We start from the raw sequence: 18,792 nt of genomic DNA, 5'->3' as shown, positions 1-18,792 counted from the left end.
TGAGAGATCCGATTATCTTTTGAAGTAGCTTGCTAACAAATTTTATATCGCACTTTTACCTGGTTTTATTAGGGTCCATGGTAGCCATAATGAAAATGGAAAAGTTTAATTGCTTTCCCTTGGACACAGGGTACTTTCCTTTTTAAAACCTCTTAAATCCAAAACCCGAATTTCTGGCTTTTGTTTACCTAGCGTGAACGTCTGAGGGCGTGAATCGTGAATCTTCTGTTTATGAAACGTCAATTCACTCTTCCTGTTTACAAAGTTTTCAGTTGTATCGAGCATCGTCAACTGCGATAAACGTCTTCGATAAGCTGAGTTTTAGTTATTGTATAAATTACAATATGAAGCTGGAATTTGTTGAATGTGGCGATGAGTATTTTCGCGAATATAATATCATCAGTATACACGGTGATACGGAAAATGAAAATAATAATCGATAGGATTGTGTAACAAACTCTTGAAAATTTCTTGAAAATACTCGTTACTCATTTATTAAGTACCTTTGAATGCTGTATGAGGACCGAGGCTATATGTAACGTATATATATGCAAAATCGTGCGGGTTACAATGTGTTTATTTTCTGATATTGCGCGGGCAGTCTTTTAAAGTCTTAAAACTGAAACTACTTAAAACTAAGAAAAGCTTAAAAAATCTTTTACGGTGTTCGTACTTTAATCTCATTATTTGATGTAATATAAATTGTTTGAAAAAATTTTAAAGACGAAATAATAAAATTAAGGATATTCGCTACATTAAATAAAGTTACTATGTATATATATAAGATAAATAAATGAAATAAGGTTTAGTAAAAAAAATTAACAATTTTTTTTATGTGTTTAGAACGGAATTAAATGAGTTTTACTATTTATGGTGGGTATATAACTAACTATTCTTAAAATGCAGATATTGCAGGACAAGGGAGAAGAACTTAAGATAAAAGTAAAAGCACGGTCGCCTAATCCGCTGCCAACAATAAAATAGCCAGCCATGCAGAATGCAATAAATTATTCAAGATGTATACCTGTTCCTTTCCATAAATTATCCCGTTACTGTCGTTGTAAATTTACTGTTCTGCGCTAAAGTCAATATTCGTTGTCCTATACTTCAGCTACGTTAAATAAACATTTGTATACATAAACATATTGATAAAATATCATTTTTTGCATTTTCATAAACTTTGCACATGTTATTCTAATTATATGTAACGAGAACGATTTGCGTGAACTATTCCAAGTTAATAACTGTTGAAACATCTAATTAAAATTATAATGTTCACCTCTGTTGGAAAATGCTTACGTACATTTGCATGTGCATATAACTCACATGCCTATACAACACCTTGTTTAAGATAACCTACAAAAAAGTGATAATAAGTGAAACTGGCTGAGAAAGTTCATAATGTTTAGAAGATAATTGATAATTACGAGTGTAAAGAATTATCGAGGGCAATAACCTGTTGCATAATTGTTTAATTAAAGTTTGATGCAATCACAGTCGATGCGTGTTATCATAAATGTCCGTAACATCTTCTCGAGTATAAAAGATGGGTAATAATCAACGATTTTTCGCCAAGATCAATTGTATTTCTATTGTTTCTGTAATTATTACATATCATGTAATTATAATCGAAGAAAAGTTGGTAAAGAACTCAGAAAGCGCAATATTATTATACAGTCCTTATTAAACTTTCTAATATTTCCTCGATTTCCGCGCGAATTAAACGCGAAAGTGACGACAATACATTCTCCTTGGGTATCGTAGTGGTGCCTCCACCGCAGCAGCGAATTCAAACCGTTAAGTAATGGAGGGAGATTTCAAAGTGGGGAGTTCACTTCGGTTGGACACTGTAGTCTCGTTTTACGAAGAGTATTCCGAGCATTCCACCACGATCTCGTGCAAACCGTGGCGTCCCATCTATCAAAAGGAAAGGAACAATTATTATTTTTTCTTCAAACGACAAGTGTTAAAGAAGATTTAATATAACACAGTAGTACCTTCATATTGTTAAAGATTGCTTAGAATGACAATACAATCTGATGTGATTTGTCAGTATTATTTATGGTGAAGAGTTTACCTCGTGCCATAACGGGACCAATCAAGCTAGAAGGAACAAAAGACGATTTCAATGAATTTCAGGTAAGGAGATTATACAGGTATAACTGCAGGAATCCTTGAAACTGTCATTAGGTACTTGCATTATTGTCAGTCCAATGTTTATATATAGGGTTATATATAACAAATATATATACAAAGTGTTCTACTTTCTCTCGTAAAACTTTATCAAGATTTCCATGGGTATAAATAAAAAAATAAATGTTATTCATAATAGAGGTTGTTTGAAACTTTATCGAAAAATTATATGGAAATGGGGAATGCGAAGAGAACAATATTTAAGCTTCAACGAACTTACAAAATCACTAAACTTTCTATACATGGGAAATTTTGAAAGAAGAAAATATATCATATAATTATTGTGTGAAACATGTCAAGTGCTTTAGTAAATGAATAATAATGAATAGCTTAATTAGTATTTATCGTAGATATTTAATAATTTCATTTTAAATATTTTTACTTGTTTTAGAATATAATCTATAATATATTTCATCGTATTCGAAGAAATAATGTTTAGAATATTCACCATTTTAAAGCAATTCCGTAGGATTATAGTGTTATAATCATAAAAAGGGTAAGCTAGAGGCCGCGAGACATGAGAGTGAAAGCGGGTTTCCTTTAATATACAGTATAGAGGCAGGCGAAGAAATTGATTTCCTTTCTTTTGATATACGTGGGGAGTAACATTAATGCACCATGTAAAAGTGTATCTTTTTTATTACTCGAATCATTATTACTATCAAATAACGATTATTAACTTTTTCTACAAAAGTATATGATATTATTTACAATATAATAAAGTAATAATATACGATAAATATATTAATAAAGTAATCATATCTTTATTTGAATTAGTAGAATGACACGACAGCTATTATTGGTACGTCAGCTTTCACAATCACAAAGCGACCTTCGAAGAATTTTATGCACAGGTAAGAAAATAACGTAACAAATGATCGCTTTCTTACATTCATTTAAATATCATTATCATATCATCTTCATTGAAAGGCGTTCAGCGTAAAGCACAACATACAGACTTCAGTTTCTAAATCATGCCACGCAATTTCTTTTGAAAAGATTAATAAGTGAAAGAATTTTTTTATGAAAGTTACTTGGTGTTGATGGTAGAATATTTTCACTTGAAATGTAGCTTGTAATTTTCTTTTCTAGCAGTACGAATGAAATCTCATGCCGGTCTGTTTGTGATCACTGATTTATGATTGCCTTGAAACGACTTCAGGATTGTGTAAATGTCACGCCCAAGGTCTCTTAATACTTACTTTCGAAATGGATTCAATGTAATCAGTATTGAGACTGATTATTTATGTCTTGTTATAATAAAAAAATAGAATATCTTTTATTCCATATAATTTATCCAATAATGAATTTAGAATAAGATTCTTTCACAAAATTATTATTATATTATAATATAATATAATATAATAATATTAATTAAAGTGTGAAGAATAATTTTAGCAACAATTCTTTAAATATTTCTATTATCTTCGTACAAAACGTAGTTCGTTTAATTTTTTTGAAGACCTTCGAAATACATTGGCAGTGCGTTCGACCTTCATATCGAATTCAAAGTGCGTCCGTCTTCCAGACTTTTCATTGTCCAGTTCCATGCATTCGTACAGGTGCAGTGACCTCGACGACAAGGGAATGCACGGTCGATCACGATGCAACGATCGAAGTGAAGCCATACGAAGACATACCAGGACCAACGCCGGTACCAATTTTGGGAAATACTTGGCGATTATTTCCAATAATCGGCCAATACCAAATATCAGACGTGGCGAAATTGTCGCAGATATTCTACGATGAGTACGGGAAGATCGTTCGTTTGACTGGTTTAATAGGTCGACCGGATCTGTTGTTCGTTTACGACGCTGACGAGATCGAGAAGATTTATAGACAGGAAGGACCGACTCCATTTAGGCCGTCTATGCCGTGTCTGGTGCATTATAAGAGCGTCGTGAGGAAAGATTTTTTTGGAAGTCTTCCTGGTGTCGTTGGAGTGTACGTAGACATGATATTATAGGATGTGATGATGATAAAGTAGAGCGGTCTCTCCATTATTAGTACTCAAGTAGTGCTCTATATCACGAAATCTGTTTGAATAACAATTGATGATTTGAAAAATAAGAAGTTCATTAAAACTATGGTTACAACGGATGCATCTCTGATGCAATAAAAGACGTACATTGGTTCTTATGAGAGCAGTTATATTGTATGCATTTCTTATTTCAGGTGTTTCATTCGTCAATCGCATTTATTGTAATTATGATCTTCTCTCGTCCACCTGCAGTACTATTCGCTTAAATGGCCACAACTCAGATATTAACATTATGTGTCGTAAATGATAGATCGTAAAATAGATGCTGTGACCATTAATTTGTTAACTGAGAAAGTCGTCACTTGGATTACCAATATTTTGTACATAATAATGTATACACCCAGGAATCTTTTATCTTTAATACCTACTGTTTATAGTACAGGGGAAAAACAATACACTAAAACTTGATTAAAATTGATGCGCAAACGATCAACTGTTAATTTCGTTATTAAAGAAGTTTCTGAATAATTAACAAGTTATATGTATTGTTCAACGAACTCTGATACTAAAGGAGAAGTTTGCTTATGCATTGCGCGTTCTAAAAAGCGCATTAGCACTAGCACGATCACTGTTTGGACTATACCAACATTGCCCGCTTATAATTAAATTTTATGTCAACCTTCTGCTAACCACGAGTGGTTTTCCTTGACCTTGAAACCATTCATAAAACACTACGCGTAGAAGGAATGACGTAACGCATCAATAACGAATGACATAATGGAACATTTACACTTCTCTGCAGACACGGTGAGCCATGGAGAGAATTTCGTACGAGAGTCCAGAAACCTGTTCTCCAACCGCAGACGGTGAGGAAATACATAACGCCTATTGAGATGGTTACGTCTGATTTCATACAGAGGTGAGTTTGCATTCTCATAAACACTGCGAGACTCGTAACTTCTCGATTTTTAATTAATTTAATTGTTGAAGATTATCGAATTGTCGAATTTATAAGCAAGAGCTTTCGACATTCTGTTTAATCTGGATAGATAGAAGTAAATAAACAGATATATAAAGATAAAAAAAGAAGTAGAGAAGTTTTATAAAAAAATTTAAGATACAACACGACTTACAGCATCGCACAAAGACGTGATTGATGATTATTTTCAGAATTCAGGAGATTAAAGGAGAAGATGACGAATTGCCAGCAGACTTTGATAACGAAATACACAAATGGGCTCTAGAATGTTGGTAGAAAAATTGTTGCTTATACGTCTATAATTGTAATCTTATGAAATTAAAAATTAATCGTTCTGTTTAATTGTACAGGTATAGGTCGCGTCGCCCTTGACGTGAGATTAGGGTGCTTATCAGGTAATCTGACACCGGATTCGGAGCCTCAAAAGATTATCGACGCGGCCAAATTTGCTTTGAGGAACGTAGCAGTGCTTGAATTGAAAGCTCCTTACTGGAGATACGTGCCCACCCCTCTGTGGTCACGATACGTACGAAACATGGATTACTTCATCGAGTAAGCGAAATTTTACTGTTATTTTCGCTAGAATGTAATAAGAATTATAACCGATTTTTAAATAAAATTTGTCCGTTCACCAGAGTATGTATGAAATACATCGATGCAGCGATGGAGAGGCTGAAAACAAAAAAATCTGTTGACGAGTTTGACTTGTCTTTGGTGGAAAGAATTTTAGCCAAAGAAAGTGACCCTAAAATGGCTTATATTCTGGCCTTAGATTTGATTTTGGTTGGAATAGATACCGTACGTAAAAACGAGTACTTTTTTGTTATATTACGGAATATTTAATATACAGAGTATTAAATATTAGTGTTGTATTATAGATTTCAATGGCTGTTTGTTCAATATTGTATCAACTGGCAACTAGACCGGAGGAACAGGAAAAAATTTATCAGGAGCTTATAGAAATTCTTCCTGATCCATCTGTACCTCTTACTACGAGTCATCTCGATAAAGCTATTTATATGAAAGCCTTTATTCGTGAAGTTTTCCGGTATAATTAATCGCTTCGCGAGCATCTAAATTGCATGGATAAATGTAACACTAGAAGAATACTTTATAATTTCTCCATAAAAAAATATCGTATTTGTTTTAGAGTATATTCTACAGTGATTGGAAACGGTAGAACATTACAAAATGACACCACAATTTGCGGCTATAGAGTACCAAAGGGGGTCAGTACAGGTTTACAGTACATATACAGATATATAGCGCAAATTTTATAATAGCGATACATCTACCGTGCACTTTATTGTAACATATTAGAGTCATAACTATCTTATTGTAGGTGCAAGTCGTGTTCCCAACTGTGGTAACGGGAAATATGAAACAATATGTAAAAGATGCAAAAACGTTTAAGCCAAAGCGGTGGTTAAAAGAATCTTCTAACGAAACTTTGCACCCTTTTGCATCGTTACCTTATGGTCATGGCGCACGTATGTGTCTAGGTAGAAGATTTGCCGATTTAGAAATACAAGTTCTGCTTGCCAAAGTACGTACAAAAAATGTTTTCCACTTTTATAAAAAAGTTGCTGTCGTATAATATATATGTCGGATTAAGGTTGGAATTTTGGGGGCGTTCGATGAACCTTTACTTACTTTACCATCGCGAATGTAGCTAATGTTTATTACCCGAATCGTGTAATACACGATAACTCAACCAGCAATTCGTCCTGCCCTTATATATTCCTGTCCCACTTCTCGGGTCAATCTTTGTTTTTTTAAGGAGAGCCATATAATCATTCCATACCTCTGTCAGGTACACGTCCCTCCCGTGACCGTGGCTACGTCCAGTGACCCGCTATGTCACTTCGAGCCCGAACCCATCGTCATAAAGACAGATTGGAACACTTAAAACTATTTCTTATTTTTATTACTTAAGTGTAACTATAGTAAAAGTCTGACCAAGGTACTGGGCTTTTTCCCAACATTCCAGACGGGAAGTACCGATGTCCCTTCATCTCCGACATATATATAAGTTTAGCTATTATCATAATACATTTGAGGTATTAAATGTATAAATACTATTGCTTTTATTCGCTTACAGCTGATAAGATCTTACAAATTGGAATACCATCATAAACCACTTAAATACAAGGTTACATTTATGTACGCTCCCGACGGTGAACTCAAATTCAAAGTACTTCAAAGATAGTGATCATCTAAAACAGTATCCTTTTGATTTTATAGCAATAAAGGCAATAAAAAATAAAGGAAAAACATATCGTTTGTACATACATTTAAAAATTATTATCTGTCAATAAATTTTAAATTTAAGGGTCCTTTAGGCGTGTACATAGGATTGATGTAATACTCTAATTTCTCGTGATGATACTCTATCTTGTAACGTTGCAAAATCTGAAACAAAAAATTACTATATATTAACGCAATAAATTATTATTTTTGCTTCTAATGCAAAAAAATTTGTGCCTTCTTATTTATATACATATAATAAAGTATAAACATCACAATACTTTCCTAAAAAATCAAAAAAATTTATCAAAATAGCAGAGAGTAATTTAACATTTCTCCAGTTACCCTCTATCTAATTGCTTGGAGGGAAAATTGCAAGCTCGTACAATAAAATACAAGAAAATCCCCAATTCAAAAGACCATATTTGTTACGACATTTAACGCAAGCAATTTTGTTGTCGGATCGTCAAGTGAAAGATAATAAAACTTATAGGAGCCTTAAAATTAATGGAATAATTTATTATAGATCGAATCCAGGTGAACACACATTATAATATCATTTCAGTTCTATATTTATAATATTTCTTTAACCAACCATGAAGGAGATTACAAATCTAAAATGATGTGTGAAAGTTTTACTATTTAATATCTACAGAGGAAGTTGCCTGTCTGTATAAACGATAATTGATGATGCAAAATGTAATAACTGCTTTTAAGTATTTTTTGTGTTAAGAATTACATACTACATACTTGGCTATTCCTGAGAAAATTATAAATGTTAAATTAATATAGGAACAAAGCAACAAAAGAATCAACGAAAAGAAGCTTATGAGCATGTTTCGTACATCCTGGTAACGGTACAAATTACTGTGAGATTTGTGTGGCAAAATAATGACAGTCTAAAAAGACACATTGTACCTTCACACTGAAACGAAGATTCAGCTGCTGAGGTGAATGTTCATTGTCTATGGGAATTCACTGTGATAATTGACAAACTAAGTTATCCGGAGGCTATAGTCAAAGCTAAGCACCCAATCTATGGTAACAAAACTACAAGATTAAGAGGCACTCATTTTCTATCTTCTGTTGTTTCCTTTTGTATAATTCAGGAGCTCTATTATTTATATTTTATTTATATTCTTAACCATAACAAAAAACTTGTGCTTTTAAATATATAACAAAATAATTAAGTATTAATTATTACCTTACTAATAACAACGAGCATCTCAAGTTCGGCGAAACGTCGACCGAGACACATTCTCCTTCCATAACCGAAAGGAAGCGATGCGAATTTGTGGTACACACCGTCACTTTGCAACCATCTCTCTGGAAGAAATTCCTCGCTGCGTGGAAAGTACTTCTCAAGATTACTTATTACGTAATGTTGGAAAACTACTTGTACCTGTGTTAACCAATTTTTATTCATATTATAATTGTAACAGGCAATGTCCATTCAGCAATTTAGTAGTTATTATGAAAATTACGAAACCTTTACTAGTAATTATGCTAAAATTAATACAATAAAGTTAAATTGAGGAAGAATTTTTTCTTACGCCTTTTGGTACACGATATCCCTTGATTATTGTGTCCTTAGTCATACATCGTCCATTACCAATAACCACTGGATACATCCTAGTGAAAATAATTATTCTTTCATTAAAAACTATCATAATATAGTATTTCTTTATATAGTATTTTTATTAACATATTACAACCAATTTAAATACTTCGGCGTGAAAGTTGTTATTTTTGGTCTAAAAGTAACTTGACTTGAGTTCTCAAGAAGGCTAAGAATTACTGTTAGGATTAAGACCCTAAAGGATTAACGGTTGTCACGCAAACCTAAGAGTTTCCTTAATGCACGCCTTTAAGTATTTCAATTTATCTAAATGCGTCCCTTCAAGCTGCATATCTTTATCTGGTAGCACGTTACAGACTTCCTCATAAGCGAGATTTTGCTTGTCAGTGTGCAAAGCTAATTGATACAAAGTTGATGCTACCGCACTGGAAGTCTAAAAATAAAATTTAAGGATTTAGAAATTTAATATTGCGCACTTATGTTAATAAAATACATAAATAGTATTTGTGTTTTGCAACCTTGATATTTAAAAGTAGTAAATTCCAATTTTTATTGAGCTACTCACTGTATCAATGCCAACTAAAAATAAATCAAGAGAAAGGATAGTAGCCAATTTAGTATCATTTTCAAGAGCCAATATTCTTTGCAGAAGAGACTGTTCCTTATCAGATTTCTCTACTTCTTTTATCCTTGAAAGAGCAGCCGCCGTGTATTTAGACGTTATACTGGACATAAGGATACTTTTCATTTATATTTTGCATATTTTTTTATTTAGTTGTTTTGTAATTATATTTTATTGAAATTCACTTTACTATGGTGTCGAGAGCGTTCACATATTGTAGCCACGTAGGTGTATTGAATAATTTCCAGAATGGAATCTTTAATTCTAAGACTCCGACATTCTTAAAGAATATTGTAACTGCGTCAATTAATTGCTGAGTTTTGACATTAGCATCATCATCCAAACAACCCAATCGAACGTCCAATGCAACACGGGCAATAGCTATAAAAAAGGTGCTAAAAGCATTCTCGATAACATGAAAGTTTATTTAAATAAAGAGTAAACTTAAATGTTTAAAATCATCAGCATAATCCATTTATTACTCACATTCTAGTGACCATTTGTGTATTTCATTTAGAAAATCATCAGGCACCTCGTCATCTTCATCCCGTATTCTTCTAATTCTAAAAGTAAAAATTCTAAAATTACTCCAGAAAATTCGTATGGTTCTTTGTACATTTACTATTAAAATATTTTCTAAATTATCATTACAATAGGGTTGTATTTTCTAATAATTATCATAATAGAGTATTTTAACATATTATTGCGTAGGATCAGACAAGCTAATTATGCAATATAGACACGACCTATACAATCTGTCTTAAGATAGAAGATACAGCCGGATAAACAATGACGAATATTCTAGAGTATCTGATACATTGTATCTGAACGAGAACAGGGGCAGTAAGAAAAAGTGAAAGGTAAGGTGCACGTGTGCTATCAAGATGATTGTTTGCCAGCGAACCTGCGAAGAAATGCTAGACTCGCTTCCTCGATAGCGCTAATGTACATTCTTGCTGTTCGTGGTTGTAACATTACTTGTTGCACCTTGCTCCGGAAATTGTACCAGCTCTCACCATGTCTGCAACAATCGCTTTCATTACTATTTTTGTTGCTGTCAACTTTCTTCAATTTTCTTTTCTTCAATTTACGAAATTTGAATGAGAAGAAAATAAATGAAAAAAATTAGATAATGAACACTTTTGTAATGTATACATGTAACTGTTTTTTAAACTATTGTAAAAATTATTTATAACTTAACAAAATATTGGATATTATTAAATAAATTGTAAAAAGATATAATTTAAATCTTTGCGTTGTTTAATGACATTTTTTTATTGTGTATTTTACACCGTGTACTTAACATGATAAATCATGTGCATAGTTGATTATTTACTAGACACATTCATGAATATTTGCAATAAATATGAAAGAGATTGCAAAGCTCATTACATCATTCTGAATTAATTCATCCGTCGATGATCTGTAATAATCAATATTGTCGTGTTTACTAATCATCAAGTATAGTTCAATGAAATCGAAGTGAAAAGAGAATCTACAGTAACGCAGTCTTCAAGGTTCTGCTCTATTTCTCGTAAGTCGACATTGAGAAATTTAATAGATATTTGGAATGACTTCGATAAAGTCATTAATAAACAAGAAAGCCAATCTGTCTAGTATATTGAAAAATGTGTACATGATTAAGATAAATTGGGACCATGACATTTAGTCTACTCTACATATTCAAAAGATCGTGCATACATAATGAATAAAACGAATGTTAAAAATTTGGAAACTGGAAGTAACAGGTATGTGAAATATAAAAATAGTATAAACAGATAAAAAGTTCCCTATTTTTCATACAACACGCATATATTACGAAGAAATTTAATACATCAATCTATAAATAACTAAGTGACTTTCGCGATTTGAAATTCAAATATGAAATTCTTGTATCTAATACATTTCTAATTTACGATCTCGCTACATTTCTTCCACTAAATATGTAATTTGTTAATCCAATATAATTTTAGGTCTGGCCGAAAGTGAAATGTTGTTGCACAAGAATATCCGGCTGAGTGAGATAATTACAAATTAAGACATTACCATGTGTACGTGCGTGTGTTGTCACGCGAATATTAGGAAAAGAGGCTACATTAAATGCAATTGCAAAATACGTTGTCATGCGGGAAATGATAACATAACGTGCATCAATATCCGATTGCACAAAATTTACTTTCTAATAAGTAATATGTCTTGTACAGTATGCGTAACACTTAAAGCCACCACTTGTTTACTCTTGTCCTAATTTTCGTCCGGTTTCCGTTTCTATTTATGTTGTGACTTTTTCACACGAATATCTGTAATGTACACAAGTTAGATGGATGAATGCTTATTGCATTGTATTTTCATAACATTTATTCAAGATGGATGAATCTTGTCATTAAAGTAATGGACACATAAATAGTAAAGAGTGATGAAAGCTCACGAAGTTGAAGCGTGTACAGAAACAAAAGCATAGTGATATCTAGTTAGCACGTTCCCAAAAGCGCAAATACAATATGCGTAGCAAATATTTGCTATCACAGTGGTTTGCTAACCAAAAGAGTAAACGACACCATTAGAAGATCTGTAATTTCAATATTTGACCATTATGGTACTTAATGAGGTTTGCATACATGATGAAGTTGTGTGGACTCATAGATGAGTGTAAATATAGCGCACATTTACTCAACTTCTAGCATTGAATTATTCCATTATATTTTATAATATTATGCTGTTTTCATGTAGTAAAGATGCTATTTATGATATTTCAAAAGTACTATTAAGTAAAAGTCCCATTGAAAAATTTTAACGAAACTCGTCATTTTGAAGTCTTTATTTGTGAAAAAAATTATATAAATATTTTGACTAAATGAAGTATCAAAGAAATTCTTAAGATTGTTTTGTATTACATTTTCCATTAGAACACAGAGCGTTGTTATAAATGGTCCTATAACAATATGTATCTAAAATACAACCGTTCCGATAGACGCTTCGTATTTAACAATAATTAATAATTAATTAAACAAATAATAATTTTCTCGAAAATTAGTAAATACATATACAAAAAAATGATACAGTGCTTACACAGCGATTACGCCGGCATTATTTTTGAAGAACTCCTTTCTAAGCACGTGTTTGTAATAATTTAACGACGGCATCGAAGGTCTATATGGCATCCTCTCTTCTTGCCGAAAGATACGCTCGATTTCGTTTGCATCGTAGATGAAAACCATATCCGGTCTACCTAACAGACCTTCTATTTTCACAATATCTCCATACTCTTTATATAATTTCTTCGACACTTGATCTACCGCCTGGATCTCGAAGTTACCTGAAATGAACGCATCTTGTATGTTTAGAATATACAGAAATCGTCTTAGCACTAGTTTAAATAAGTTTGTAATGCTATAGTTATACAACACGGCCGAAATTGTATCTCGGTGTTCTCCCATCATATTTTCTGAATATTATTTAATCTATTTATGGCAAATCAGTGTATACCTATATATGGTATAAATCGCCACGTGTTACCCAAGAAGGGAATTGGTTTGGGACCAGGAATTTCGGTATAAGGACGACACTGCGACCACTCTTGCTCCTCGATTTCTGTTGTCAAAGTTTCTATAGTTCTAATAATAGAACTTGATGGTTCAATGGTATATTTTACAAATTTGATAAACTTGCGATTCAAGATACTCATTTTTAATCTGCAACGTAGAAAAATTATAGTAGAATTTTTACATTAAAATTTTGCGGACTGCTGTTAGTTTCTTTATATGATAAATTAATAAATAATGAAACGCAAAAACTATGCTTGCTTTCTTTTCCATAACACAGGAATTGCATTGTGAAAACCACAGTAGCCCTTCCAAGTGAAACCATGCGGCGTAATTGTTTTGTGCTATTTACCAGAATCGTTCGCAGAAGTGGTTTCACGAAATACAACGTGTCTCGTAATTTATGAAATATATCAAACAAGAATGAATTTTTTAAGAGGCATTATGATAAAAAGATGAAAGATTTCGAAGGACTTGTAAAATATATATTTTTTACTATCAGTCAGCTAATTGTAACGGAGTGTCCCTATCGAGATAACTCTGGCGATTTCAGTCAATTCAAATCTATCAACATGAAAAATGAAAGCAAAATGTTCTAACCAGAGTTACTGCATGCGATTACAGGCCGGTAAATTGTAGCGTCATGAATCCTTTTTAATATTTTTTCTAAAAGTACATCGTTGTAAATTTATAAAATTTCTATAAAAAACAATAAATTAAATTTTGAGCACTTTGATCGTTCTAATATTAATCTTGATTGTACATGTATATTGGAATTTCCTTCCTTGTATACAGTAATGCTGAATAGAGATTCCAAATGTTAAATTCAAAAATTTCTTGAAAGTAACAGCTCATATTGAATAATTTCTTTATCCTATATTTTAAATAAAATTTCATTGATGCCTACCAGAATAAAGATATAATTCTTCACAACGTATAAAATAGAATTTTTATTTCACACACATTTACTATGTCAATTTCTATCTACGCTATCCACAATTTGAAATTGCACGATTTTATTTGAAATGAATCATATTATCACCATCACTGATTTCAGTAAATCAGAAGCTGCGTTTGAATAAAATATTGCACATTTCAATCAACATTAAACTTTTTTTAAACGGCGACACATAAGTTTAATTGTCACTTGTTATTATTCAACATTTTACTTTATATAGACACGTACCACGCTTAATGAACTACTTTTGAATGGGAACACTTTCGATCGAGACGAGTGCGTAACCAGCCCTTTTATTCCTCAAGAGATCCGGCCAAGTATCAAACATTTCTCAAGGACTTTAGTCATCTCTAAATTTTCTCAAGATGTAGTTAAGATTGAAATAAGAGCAATGCATTTTATTTTAATCAAAATCATATTTACATATTTCACATAATATGTATACATAATAATTTTACGTTATATTATACATTTTTTATATAATATGAACTATATAATTTTAGAATGGACTTTAATATTCTTTCCAACTACTAGAAGATGTAATCTTTGAACTGGATCCTTTCTATTTTATAGAACAATGCTATTGGTTGAAAACGATTTGGGCATCACTTATTGGGAGAATTCTAATGTATCACGTGAATGGCGGGAATTCTAAATGTTTTACTATTTTATACAACCTCACATGGATTAAATTAAAATGCTATAATATTTATTTTGTAAGTTTTAAAATAAAAAGATGTATAAAGGTAGTTTTACAATTAAAACCCTACAACGTTTTGCCGTTTTATTTTTCTTTATAATGTGTATACAGAAATTAGCTTTTCGGTACAATTTCTTATCGTAAAATTCCTATTGTAACAATTAAATTCTATGATTCGTACCATTTAGATTTTGTCAATTCTATTGATTTTAATTTGTCTTTGTATTTATTTACAAGTTTCTCCAAATTCACATCATCGTGGTTTACTTTCGTTCTTTGTTTTGGCTGTAAAGAAAAAGTCTCCATTAAAGAATATAAATAATTGTTATGCAATCTTCAGTTTTATAGATTTAAAAAATGCTTACTTTAACTTCATTTCTATCGGCAATTTTCTGCTTCCTTTTTATTTCTAATTTTTTAGAAGACTTTTTGATCTTTTTCTCTTTTTTTACTGCTTGACTATGCACCATTGCTTGAATTTTTAAATTGTGTTTTGACCGTAATTTATTTTCACCAGGTTTTCCAACCATTCCAGCATACGGTTTTATATTAAACTTGTCCTCATTTTCAGTTTTTAGTCGTTTCGCTGCAACTTCTTGGTTTGTATCTTCTCCTTTCGTTTTAACTTTGTTTCCTGAGTAAAGAGGATTATTTTCGCGACTTTTTTGAAGTCTCTTTTGTTTAGCATTCACCATTACTCGGTTTTCTATTGAAAAGGATACAATTGGTCTCTAAATAAATAAAAATATGAGATATGTAACAGTGTAATTTAAAAGAAAATTATATTTATATTATTGATGTTATTTATATATTATGTACCCTCTTAGGAGTGAATATATTTGGATTATTATTCACACTTCTCAAAGTCTCAAGTGCATCTTCGTGTTTCGTAAACGAAACGAATCCATATTCTTTCGATTTCCACACTCCCTTCAGATCCACATTTTTTGGATCTCGCATAATACGTGCCTTTATAAAATTAACTTAAAAATTAATTTTCTAACATAAGTTTATTCAACATTAAATATTTAATTTGGAATTATGTAATCTAATAAATACCTCTCTTATAACCGCTGTAGGAGGACTATGACGTTCAAGGATTTTTCTGAATTTATCGTCATTTAACGTAGCTGGTAAATTATGAACGACAAGTCGTACTCTGGACACGAACATATTTAAATTTCGCAATATCTGTGATTTCCACCGTTCTATTTGCAAACGTTTTGACATATCTGTCGCTGAAACTCCAACTGCAGCTGAACTTCCAGCTAATATAACTAAAAAATTAAAATTTACTTATCAGTTAATCTCTAATATTATACAAAATTATTACTAAAAGAAATTTCTCCTCTTCTTTTTTTATTTTATACAATATATACCTCCTTCCTTTACAAGATATAAATTCCTAGAATCCTTTTGTTTGTATTGTTTTGAATTTGCCTTATTTTCGATTTCATTTCTATCCAATGCTCTGTGTGCTTCAAGTATTTGATCTTCCATTTGCAGTTCATTCCCTGCTGATAAACACTTTTCGGCATCTTCAACATTCTACAATCAAATCTTTTTGATAATGTAAGTTCTGTTATGAAAAGGATAGAATATATTTCATAAAAATTTACCTTAAATTTAACAAATGCTGTACCTCTTGAAAATTCAGTTAATGGATCTATGCACACGAGAGCATAATAAACAGGTCCATATCGTTCCATGTATTTCTTCAACTCATCATTTTTTACCGAATATGGTACGTTTTTTAGAAATATGGTTTTTCCTTCAGAAACATCATGAGATTTGAAACGTGGTTTTGTTTTTTTTACATCTATCTTTCCTTGTTCTTCGTCTTCATTTTTTTCATTATTTCCAGATATTTCACTTTCATTGTCTGTTTCTACTTCATCTAAACAATTGTTATCAAATTCAACATTTTCTGTGACAATATCGAGTTTTTCGTCTTCACTGCAATTACATTTTGTTTAGTTACATCCTAGTTGCATGCTTTTAAAACAGTATTTAAAATACAAAATTACATATCCTTTCTTTAAAATTATAAATTTACTCACCCCTCTAGCTCCCCGTTTAAACTTAATTGTTTTGTATTATCTGTATCTTCTATGTCACTTTCATCTTCCACCTTTACTCTAACTTCATCTTCCTGTTTATTTTCAGAATTATTTTGTGCAAATTTATTTTTAGATACTGCCCAATCAACTATAATGGGTCTATTTAAAAGTGGTTGTAAGTTTGTATAATGTATAGCTTTAGCTGCACTTTGTACATGTTCAAATTGTAAAAATGCACATCCTACATTTTTGCCATCACTTCTCTTCAAAATTCTGATTTCTTCTACTGCCCCATATGGAGAAAAATGTTTTTTCAAGTCTTCTTCAGTTGCCTACAATTATGATGAAAAATATAAATCTTTTAAAAGAAAAATAATGTAAATTTTTACCATTATCTTACCTGAAATGATAAATTTCTTATTATAATTCTTGCTCTCTTTTTTCTATTTTTGTCCTTGAACAATCTTCTCCTTTCCCTTTTTATTTGTAATAATGTTTCCTGTTTAGATGGATCTTCTTCTTCGTCTTCATCCTGTTTCATTTGTTTATTTTCATGTTTTTTATCTTGATTTCTCTCTGTACCCTCACTTGTACCATGTTCATTATCCAAATTTTTTGCTTTTTCTGAATCTTTTTTCAATTTTTCACAGTATTTTGATCTTGAAACAGCCCAACTACTATTTATTATTCTACCTAAAAATATGTTTTTAACACATTATTGTCAACAAATTATTACTTAAATTATCAATACTGGTAATTTTTATTTCTTAATAGAACAATACCAAGAAATTCCTTTTTATTTGTACTAAATATTGCTTTTGAGGCATCTTTTAGCTGTTTAAATTGAATAAAACAACATCCAACTGGGGAACCATCTGTCCGTTTTGGAAAATTTATTTCTAATATTTCTCCGAATGGTTCATACAATTTTTTCACATCTTCTGGAGTTGTCTAACGACATAAATAAATATGAATTTGCTAATATAGAAATATATTTCTTATTCAATATTGAAAAGTGCACTAACCTTAAATGGTATATTGCGTACAATAATCCTAGGTTTCTTATTTTCATCTGTATTGTCATCTATCTCTTGTGTCGATTTCTTTGATTTCTGTGATTTTATCTTCTTCCTACATATCCAAGAAAGTTTCTTTTTCTCAGTTCTATTGCCTATTTTATTTAGAATGGGGATTAATTAAATATCTGTTTAATAATAATTCTATTAATAATTTAACATATACATCACATACTAGTATTCCGCATTTTGAATGTCTATTTCCAAATTAGTAAAATTTTTATATTAAAATGCCCAATATATAAAATTCTTTAAAACATAAAATGTTCCCCGTAATAATGTAATACTTTTTTTTCTTATTTACTTATTAGGTTATATGCAACACATGTGCAGATAGAGCTTTCATATTTGAAAGCTTGAACTGGCTCCAAATAAATTAAATACTAGGGTTTCCTATGTTTCCCCTAGATATTGATCACATGAATTTCCCTATCTTCCTTGATCAGATTCATTGAACAAACTACATAAAATATTTATTTAAAATTTACAAAAATAGCTTTTTAAGTTAGTATTAAATAATCAATCGTGTTTATTTATTCAACTAATATATTAAACGATATAAAATCAACTTCAAACTTCAATAAAATATTCAAAAGAAACCGTGAAGTTGTCAACTTTCTCACAATAAAGCAACGTAATTGGATAGTTTATAATAAGGTTCTGAAATATTATTTACGATTTTTACGTAGGTGTTTGGAGATATAAAAATCAACAAAATTACACGAGCCAATATTTTAAATTGTATAATCAATTCTGGAATAATAAACGGACATTCTACTAATCAAATATAAGTATCATTTCGAAATCATCATAACATATGCATATACATATATGAAATCGCAAATTACCAATATA

At 31.1% G+C, this 18,792-nt stretch overlaps 3 protein-coding genes across 3 annotated transcripts; 1 reads left to right on the top strand and 2 right to left on the bottom strand.

Annotated features, from left to right (window-relative positions):
• Positions 1 to 1,729: 1,729 nt before the first annotated feature.
• On the top strand, positions 1,730 to 7,486 carry LOC117213687 (probable cytochrome P450 301a1, mitochondrial). Its single transcript, XM_033459232.1, has 11 exons — positions 1,730 to 2,139; positions 2,974 to 3,047; positions 3,756 to 4,137; positions 4,977 to 5,093; positions 5,345 to 5,421; positions 5,504 to 5,705; positions 5,789 to 5,951; positions 6,032 to 6,201; positions 6,304 to 6,382; positions 6,496 to 6,699; positions 7,255 to 7,486. Exons 1-11 carry the CDS (start codon positions 2,129 to 2,131, stop codon positions 7,360 to 7,362), a joined length of 1,587 nt encoding a protein of 528 aa, XP_033315123.1. The 5' UTR covers positions 1,730 to 2,128; the 3' UTR covers positions 7,363 to 7,486.
• On the bottom strand, positions 7,254 to 13,327 carry LOC117213688 (probable cytochrome P450 301a1, mitochondrial). Its single transcript, XM_033459233.1, has 11 exons — positions 13,088 to 13,327; positions 12,671 to 12,917; positions 10,506 to 10,622; positions 10,088 to 10,164; positions 9,787 to 9,982; positions 9,545 to 9,704; positions 9,243 to 9,412; positions 8,954 to 9,032; positions 8,605 to 8,802; positions 7,446 to 7,565; positions 7,254 to 7,369 (listed from the first exon to the last, which is right to left on the bottom strand). Exons 1-10 carry the CDS (start codon positions 13,284 to 13,286, stop codon positions 7,458 to 7,460), a joined length of 1,551 nt encoding a protein of 516 aa, XP_033315124.1. The 5' UTR covers positions 13,287 to 13,327; the 3' UTR covers positions 7,254 to 7,369; positions 7,446 to 7,457.
• Positions 13,328 to 14,851: 1,524 nt separating this feature from the next.
• Positions 14,852 to 18,304, bottom strand: LOC117213801 (RNA-binding protein 28-like). The gene is made up of 11 exons (XM_033459463.1): positions 18,113 to 18,304; positions 17,887 to 18,032; positions 17,644 to 17,812; positions 17,262 to 17,554; positions 16,862 to 17,193; positions 16,421 to 16,757; positions 16,181 to 16,349; positions 15,861 to 16,078; positions 15,621 to 15,770; positions 15,167 to 15,532; positions 14,852 to 15,086 (listed from the first exon to the last, which is right to left on the bottom strand). Exons 1-11 carry the CDS (start codon positions 18,123 to 18,125, stop codon positions 14,970 to 14,972), a joined length of 2,310 nt encoding a protein of 769 aa, XP_033315354.1. The 5' UTR covers positions 18,126 to 18,304; the 3' UTR covers positions 14,852 to 14,969.
• Positions 18,305 to 18,792: the final 488 nt, after the last annotated feature.

This window comes from Bombus bifarius, unplaced genomic scaffold (assembly GCF_011952205.1).
Source record: "Bombus bifarius isolate JDL3187 unplaced genomic scaffold, Bbif_JDL3187 scf7180000009125, whole genome shotgun sequence".
Taxonomy (NCBI): domain Eukaryota; kingdom Metazoa; phylum Arthropoda; class Insecta; order Hymenoptera; family Apidae; genus Bombus; species Bombus bifarius.
This window is presented reverse-complemented; position numbering and strand designations above follow the sequence as displayed.

Excerpts from the sequence above, each read along its gene's own strand:
- LOC117213688 (XM_033459233.1), bottom strand. The coding sequence starts at position 13,286 with ATGAGTATCTTGAATCGCAAGTTTATCAAATTTGTAAAATATACCATT. Across the intron at positions 12,918-13,087 it reads GCGATTTATACCATATATAG|GTAACTTCGAGATCCAGGCG; the intron begins GTATACACTGAT and ends CGTTCATTTCAG. Across the intron at positions 8,803-8,953 it reads GATATCGTGTACCAAAAGGC|GTACAAGTAGTTTTCCAACA; the intron begins GTAAGAAAAAAT and ends TGGTTAACACAG.
- LOC117213801 (XM_033459463.1), bottom strand. Across the intron at positions 16,758-16,861 it reads TTAAACGGGGAGCTAGAGGG|TGAAGACGAAAAACTCGATA; the intron begins GTGAGTAAATTT and ends ATGTAATTGCAG. Across the intron at positions 16,079-16,180 it reads ATATCTTGTAAAGGAAGGAG|TTATATTAGCTGGAAGTTCA; the intron begins GTATATATTGTA and ends TTAATTTTTTAG.
- LOC117213687 (XM_033459232.1), top strand. Across the intron at positions 5,422-5,503 it reads ACACAAATGGGCTCTAGAAT|GTATAGGTCGCGTCGCCCTT; the intron begins GTTGGTAGAAAA and ends TTAATTGTACAG. Across the intron at positions 5,952-6,031 it reads TTTTGGTTGGAATAGATACC|ATTTCAATGGCTGTTTGTTC; the intron begins GTACGTAAAAAC and ends GTTGTATTATAG.